The sequence below is a fragment of the Lacerta agilis genome, chromosome 12, assembly GCF_009819535.1.
Source record: "Lacerta agilis isolate rLacAgi1 chromosome 12, rLacAgi1.pri, whole genome shotgun sequence".
NCBI classification, from domain to species: Eukaryota; Metazoa; Chordata; class Lepidosauria; order Squamata; family Lacertidae; genus Lacerta; species Lacerta agilis.
Genome location: NC_046323.1, coordinates 20,207,739 through 20,215,450, shown reverse-complemented (window position 1 = coordinate 20,215,450; position 7,712 = coordinate 20,207,739). Strand labels below are relative to the sequence as shown.

Here is a 7,712-nt window from a genome sequence, read left to right as displayed (position 1 = left end):
AACACACCCATGTAAGGAGAAACTATTTTTTTTTAATAGCATTACCTGACCTTTTCAGAAGGTAGCATTAAATTTCTTTGGTTTTTCCAAGAGTTTACGTGTTTTTTTTTAATCAAACGTAGATTTACCAAGCTAAATGTCATCCAGCCACACAAAGAATAGCAAGTTTGAACTCCTCACACCCAAAACATATTTTAAAGACCCCTCACTGAAGAAATGTGCACAAGTTTCGCCTTGTAAAATTGCCCGCCCTGGTGGCTGACCTCTATTTCATGGTCTTTGATCCTTTGTATCTACCAGAGGGAAACGCTTCCATGCACCTGATGATACAGTGAGCTCCACTCAACCAATACTTAAGTCACGGTGGGCTCCTCTAGGCTGTGGTGTTTTATTGCAGGTTTATTTCACGACGTGTTCTTGACATGATAATAATGCACAGCTGGTGGGTTTGTCCTGCTGTGCTTCCCCAATGCTATCTGGCTATCGCTGTCTGGAGGGGGCTACAGTACAACAAAACTTGGGGCCAAAGATAAACCAAAACATTTGTGGTGTAAAGTTAAAAAGATTTCAGCAGGAAGCTATAGGATGTCTGCTGAATGAAAATGAAGCAGTGTGATCACTCAAAAATTCTCCAGGTATGGACAGCATTGAAAGCTGCATCGCGTGTGACCGCAACGATAGCACAAGAGATTGCAATGATATAGTCAGTGTGTTTCATCCTAAGCACAAAGGTGTACTTAGGAAGGCAAGCCATTTGGAACTATTAAAATAGTGAGACACACACCTATAGGTGAAACTCGAAAAATTAGAATATCGTGGAGAGGTTCATTTCTTTCAGTAATTCAACTTAAAAGGTGAAACTAATATATGAGATAGACTCATGACATACAAAGCGAGATATGTCAAGCCTTTATTTGCTATAATTGTGGCGATTATGGCGTACAGCTGATGAGAACCCCAAATGAACAATTTCAACTTTGGGGTTTTCATCAGCTGTACACCATAATCATCACAATTATAACAAATAAAGGCTTGACATATCTCGCTTTGCATGTCAGGAGTCTATCTCATATATTAAACTCCAGTAGCTAATGAAAACAATTGCTTACATAAATGGACTTTTCCACGATATTCTAATTTTTCGGGTTTCACCTGTACTTCACAAGTGACTACAATGGCAATAATTAGCACACTTAACCAGGAATAAGTCCCATTTGATTTAATTCAATGGTGTTTACCTGAGCAGATATGCATAGGGATGCACTATAATATTAATACTGTGGGGGTTTTTTTTTAATCAAAAGCTTCTTGACAGAACACAATAAAATAGGCCAAATACTTAAGTGCTAGAAAAGTTTGAATTTAAGAGCAGGCAGGGGAAGAACAGTGTTGGAGTGTATTTATAAGCAGTAATAATAAACAGAGACTTTTTTATTTCATAGTTTTCTAAATAAATTAATGCACAGAGCTTTCCTACTAAAGTATCATTTGAACAGATGTTGCCACTTTATAACAACAAGTCTCAATGTTTTGTATCAATAGGAGTTCAAGTAGAAAAATGGGCAACACCTTCCACCCCCCCCCCCAGGAGTAACAGGCAACTCCAAATAGAATATATATATAAATTTTGAAGCGTCAGTTTGCCAGTCATTACTTTCTCGTTGGGAATTGCTTCAAAACGTTTTTATAGCTCATCATGTGTATAGACAAACTCCCTTGCAGATATAAATCCATCGCTGTCTTCATCTTCCTTCTCAAATATGTTTTCAACTAAAGAATCATGGTGGCTGTCATTGACGGGAGCACCATGCCTTTCAAATTCTTTCTTCAAGTATTCTTTTACCTATGGAATAAGACATGAAAAAAAAAATAACATTTTAATCATTATGTATCTGTTGGATATGAGAAAGCAAGCCAATGTAAAATGGCCCATCCTCTCTAATATGTTCAGTACAGGTGATAATAATTTGTGCAAAGCAACAGCTATAACATTCCCAAGTGGATTGTAAATCTACGGAACTGGCTGAACACAAATTTTATTTTTATCTTAAAGCCTTCTGCACTGTTTTTCTGCTCACAAAGCAGTGTTCGTAAGATTCATCAAATCAGTTAATATAGCAACAAAACAATTTTTTTAAAAAACCATTGCATTTAATCAACAGATTCCTGCGCTGCAGTGGATTTGACTAGACAAACCTCAGGGTCCCCTTTCCAACTCTACAATTCTATGCTTTTAATAAACCTGGGGGGAAACTAGCCCTGGGCAATAGTCCCATTAGTCAGTATCTCAATTTAAACTCTGTAGGCATTCTAAAAAGATGTCATTTCAAAGTTGTTGCTTTTGAAAGAAGATCAGTGAAGGTGCCCATTTAGATTTTCTCCATGATCAAATTTCATAGCTAAGGTCCCACAGAAAAGAGATTTAGCTTATACGTGTGAGCCTCAGGTTTGCACACTCCTTCTCCCTAATATGGTTGCAAAGGAGATCAGAGGCTTTTGACTCTATTTTCAATTAACCACAGTTTCTTGTTACGTCCAAACTTGGACAAATGGTGGTTACTGCTAACTATGGTTGATTGAAACAATGCCAACTTCAAATTATGGTAGATGCCTTCTAGATACAAACCATAGGTAGGGTTGCCATTTTTTTTAAAAAATGTATTTTTTATTAAAGATTTCTTGGTTTACAAAAGTATGTGCAACGTCTCTTTTTTCAAGTTACATTTTCCACAGGTCAGTTTCATTTTTTGAGACGTTAGTGTTTCCCGACTTCTACTTTTAACTATGGATCGCTATGACGACTCTACCCATGAAAAAGAGGAAGTATCTGGGGAAAAGGAGGACATAATGGCAACCCTACTTAGGTACCAAAACACACACACACCAAGAACTCTGGCCAGAAATTTCAATACTAGGAATAAATCCTACTCATGAGTTGCAGTCATATGCATAGAGACACGTTGATCGCTTCATACGTAGATGCTACATTTGAAAAACATAGAATCACTTGGTACTTTACTAACTAACACGAACTCACACATTAGCTGACGAAGGCGTTCATACCGAAACAGGGCTCTGTCCTGGGTTCTTTCTTTGAATCGACTCTCGACTCCGGCTCCACATACAAAACGACCTTTTGAAGACTTTTGGATACGGACTTATACATCATTTGTTGTTGAGTCAAACCTCTGATGTTCTACATTGTAACGAATTATACGTATGTGACTTTAAAGCTGTTTTTCTGTTAGAATTTACAAGCCTGTAACTCTTACCAGAATATATACCTTTATTTGACTGCAATCCATGAGTAGGATTTAGTCCTAGTATTGAAATTTCTGGCCAGAGTTCTTGGTGTGTGTGTTTTTTGGTATATTAATAACCAGAACTCCAGTTTATCTAACCCTACCTAGGTAGCAGTAACCAAAGACATTTGTTGATGAAACTGTAGTTATCTGAAAATGGAAGCAAAAAGATTCAGCCTCACTGTGATTACTGTTGTCAAAGAAAACTCCAATTTTGTTTGGAAACTCTAAAACCAGAAGATGCAATCGGTAGAAGAGTAATGCAGCAATTATTTCCAAAAACAGACTTAATTTAGTGAAGATGATTTTTCCCCCTGCTGTGTTATTTGTAAAATCTTAGAAATAATGTCCCTTTCTTTGCCACTCAGAAAGGCGGGCACAAGTAGCCTTTGTACTACAAATACTTACTGAAAAGGTGCAGAGAGCACCAGAGTTTTGAGTGTGTAAAAGGAAATTGGAACTGTAATATTTCTCAATCTGCACCACAGTAAAGACGTACAAATGTCACAGTTGCAAAGCATAACCTCAAGGGAAGCAAAACCTAAATTTTTATTTTCCTGTTAAATAAATTAACACACAATTGTAGAATGCATTAGCCTTTTCACCTCTTCTCTGGAAAGCTTCCAATCATCATTAATATCCATTTGTTGAAAGGACTCGTGAGACCGCGGTCCATTCCTGATTTCGAGAAGTTCGATGTTGAAGATCAAAGTGCTCTCAGGTGGAATTTTTCCTACCCAACATGGTACATAAACATTGAGACAAGATTACAAATGTAACCAAGAAGATAAGCATTGTCAGTTTGAATCTGCAGCTTGTCTTGTTTCATTAGCTACTGTGCTCAAAAGAATAGAAAACTGCATAAGTGGCTATGAATTTATGGTGTAATGCATGGGTAGGCAAACTAAGGCCCGGGGGCCAGATCTGGCCCAATCACCTTCTAAATCCGGCACGCGGACAAGTCTGGGAATCAGCGTGTTTTTACATGAGTAGAATGTGTGCTTTTATTTAAAATGCATGTCTGGGTTATTTGTGGGGCATAGGAATTTGTTCTTCTTTTTCAAAATATAGTCTGGCCCCCCACAAGGTCTGAGGGACAGTGGACCTGCCCCACTGTTAAAGTAAATGTGCATGGCATTACACCAGGGGTCAGCAAACTTTTTCAGCAGGGGGCCGGACTATATTTTGAAGGGAAAATATGAACGAATCCCTATGCCCCACAAATAACCTAGAGATGCATTTTAAATAAAAGCACACATTCTACTCATGTAAAAACACGCTGATTCCCAGACCATCTGTGGGCCGGATTTAGAAGGCGACTGGGCTGGATCCGGGCCCCAGGCCTTAGTTCGCCTACCCATGTTCTAAATCATTCCATGCTATGATCAAGATGTTCAGAATGTTTTTTCATTAAATAATAATGTTAAGGATTCCTTGAACCTGGAGAGAGTTCTCCATAACTATTACCTTTTCCTTCTTTTCCATAAGCCAGGGATGGAGGAATGGTTAGCTTACGCCTCTCTCCTACGCACATCTGTTTCAAACCTTTATCCCAGCCTATGATAACTTCCCTTATACCGAGAGTAAACCATGTCGGCTGGGCATTGTTATGCTTGTAGCTGAAACAAACACACAGGAAACATTACTGAGTGAGGTGCCATATACTGTAGTCACAATAAACTGATCATTGGCACTTGAGATGCCAGTTGGAAAGGGCCTTTGCAGGTGCCATTGATCAGCAGGATAATTTCTAGGAAGCAAGCCAAAAAGACCTACTTAAGATCCAGGGGTCCAATACTTTCAAAGGACTAACACAGCGAGATAGTCCATTGTTGCAACCACATGGATGCAGCCTTTTGAAGGACGAATCACTCTATATATTTAATTGTGCTTTAATTAAAAATTTGCCTGGGGCAGAAAGTACTAGGAGACACTCCTGGCGCAGCTATAGACTCTCAAGGCTTGTCTTTTATCTACTAAGAACACCTGCATCCAACAAACATAAGGCGGGTGTATACAGGATTGGCATGTAGGCACTTGTTTCAAAAACTTACCTCTTCATGACGCCTTTCCCTGATGGGTGATCCAGCTATGGTGATGTATTAATCTGATCTACTGATTTATGTTGTGCTGAGGGCGAATAAAAATTCTTGCAAATAAATAAATAAATAGGCCTTAGGGTGGGGGGGGATGTTCTAAGATGATGCCCGTTGCAAGCACATGTATGCACCATCTGAAAATGACGTAATCAGATTATTTTTAGAATTACTGTATTTCATTTCTAAGACAGATTTCATCAAATCAAGAAGAGCTGCATGGTGGCCCAACAGCAAATGGCTTCCTCAACCTCAGCCCTCCAGATGTTTTGAGACTACAATTCCCATCATTCCTGACCACTTGTCCTGCTAGCTAGGGGGATCATGGGAGTTGTAGGCCAAAAACATCTGGAGGGCCGAAGCTGAGGAAGCCTGACCTATGGGTTAAGATTTCTGGACTAGGACCACGAAGATTCTGGGTTCTCAGCCACACAGTTCACTGTGCAAACTGGGACCAGCATCTTTCTCTCAGCCACACCTATGTAAGAAGAGTTCTGATGGATCAGATCAAAAGCTTACCTAGTCTAGCACCACATTCTCACAATAAACAACCAGATGTCTATAAAAACCAGTAAGCAGGACACAAACCTAACACTCGACTCACTTTTGATTCCCAGCAACTGGTATATATATAGGCATACTACACCCCGACAGCAAAATAAGAATATGACCACTGTGATAAGCAACTATCAATAGAGCTATGCTCCATGAATCTGGCCAATCCCTATTAAGAACCTACCTCACAGGCTTGTTGTTTCATAGATTTATTAGAACTGCAGGGTTAGAATGGACCGTTAAGAGTCATCTAGTCTAACACCCTGAAATGCAAGAATCTTTCGCCCAACGTGGAATTTGATAATAATAATAATAATAATAATAATAATAATAATATTTATTATCTGTACCCTGCCCATCTGGCTGGATTTCCCCAGCCACTCTGGGCAGCTTCCAACAGAAATCAACTCAATTTGAACCCACAACCCTGAGATTAAGAGTCTCATGCTCTACCAACTGAGCTGTTCAGATGTTATGAAAATAGGGGCAGCAAGAGAACCAAGTACGCCTGAGCTACTTGGGGAAAGGGTAAATTTAAATGTATCATTTTTATTATTATTAGTGAAAAGAATGTGGCTGACCTGTGCCCCTTCCCCCAGATGCTGCATTGAAAATTAACCACACAATACAGTCATGTTGGACTACAACTCCCATCAACCCCAGCCCACAAGGCCAACGAATGGCCAGGGAGCGTGGGCCATTGCTGTTCCACAGCATCAGGCCCAACAACCTACCATGGGATTTCATGCATCCTGCAGTTTTACAGAGTCTAATACAAAAGAATTCAGATGTAGTTTCCCACCATACATTGCACATACATCATAGTCTGTGTACGTGTGTTGAGGTAGGTATACTCACGTAGAATGAAAGAGCGAGCCATCATTCCCCAAATAGCCTTCGTAGTGCACCAACATCATGTCTCCCGGCTTCGTCTTCCTCTTGCAAATGAAGGGTTTCTGGAGCACTTCGATCTCCACTTCTGGTTCTGGGATGAGACCCGCAGCCCCCAAAGCCACGAACGCAAAGGCAAGGAGAGTCCAAAAGGCACCTTTCATGTTTACCGCCGTGTGTGCAGCGTGTGTGCAATCTTTTAGTTTAAAACGCAACGTGCGCATTTCCCTTAAAAACAAGAAGACGGGGAGACATTCGGACACAATACTAAATGGCCCCAGCACGCTGAATATTTTTTGCAGCAGATTTCGTAGAGGCGATTTTATCTTATTTTCAGAGCACTGGGTTTTTTAATTTTTAATTTTCTGGAGCAGCCACTCCATGCAAGCTTCGCTTCTCAGCAACTTTCCCGAACTTTGGAAGCCCACGCTTTTCCCAGCGCTCTCCGCGAATGAAGGCGGGCTCCCGCTTCCTGCCAGCCCAGCGCATCCCACCGGGCCGTCATTCCCGCTCCTCGAATCCGAAGACGTGGCAAACTCGCCCCCAGAACGCGACGATTTCGCGTCCATTCATTCCCCCCCTCCTCCTCCCTCAGCCTGAGGGGCAGGGTCCAGGCAACGTCGCCGTTCCATTGGGCCACGGAACTGCCAGTATTCAAAACGATACATTGAAACAAACAAAACACACCCTCCCAAGCCGCTGCGAGCGGCGATTGGCTGCTCCAACATTCCAGGAAGAGAACGCCGCGCGTACATCTCGGAATCCCTCAGCACAATACAACCGGCTTCTGCGCCGCAGCCATTGGCTGGCGCGGCGGCGAGAGCGGCGGCCTCATTGGCTAGCTGCGTTCCTGGCCACGCCTGTTCCC

The 7,712-nt window shown here is 41.2% G+C and overlaps 1 protein-coding gene across 1 annotated transcript; it reads right to left on the bottom strand.

Moving 5' to 3' along the window:
- Positions 1 to 1,604: 1,604 nt before the first annotated feature.
- On the bottom strand, positions 1,605 to 7,129 carry FKBP14 (FKBP prolyl isomerase 14). Its single transcript, XM_033166359.1, has 4 exons — positions 6,812 to 7,129; positions 4,770 to 4,921; positions 3,908 to 4,035; positions 1,605 to 1,843 (listed from the first exon to the last, which is right to left on the bottom strand). The coding sequence occupies exons 1-4, from the start codon at positions 7,066 to 7,068 to the stop codon at positions 1,685 to 1,687; spliced, it is 696 nt and encodes a 231-aa protein (XP_033022250.1). The 5' UTR covers positions 7,069 to 7,129; the 3' UTR covers positions 1,605 to 1,684.
- Between the last annotated feature and the right edge of the window lie 583 nt (positions 7,130 to 7,712).

Coding starts and splice junctions, on each gene's coding strand:
- FKBP14 (XM_033166359.1), bottom strand. CDS start 7,068: ATGCGCACGTTGCGTTTTAAACTAAAAGATTGCACACACGCTGCACAC. Junction 4,922..6,811: donor GGCTCGCTCTTTCATTCTAC/GTGAGTATACCT, acceptor TGTTTGTTTCAG/CTACAAGCATAACAATGCCC. Junction 1,844..3,907: donor GGAAGCTTTCCAGAGAAGAG/GTGAAAAGGCTA, acceptor CTTATTCCATAG/GTAAAAGAATACTTGAAGAA.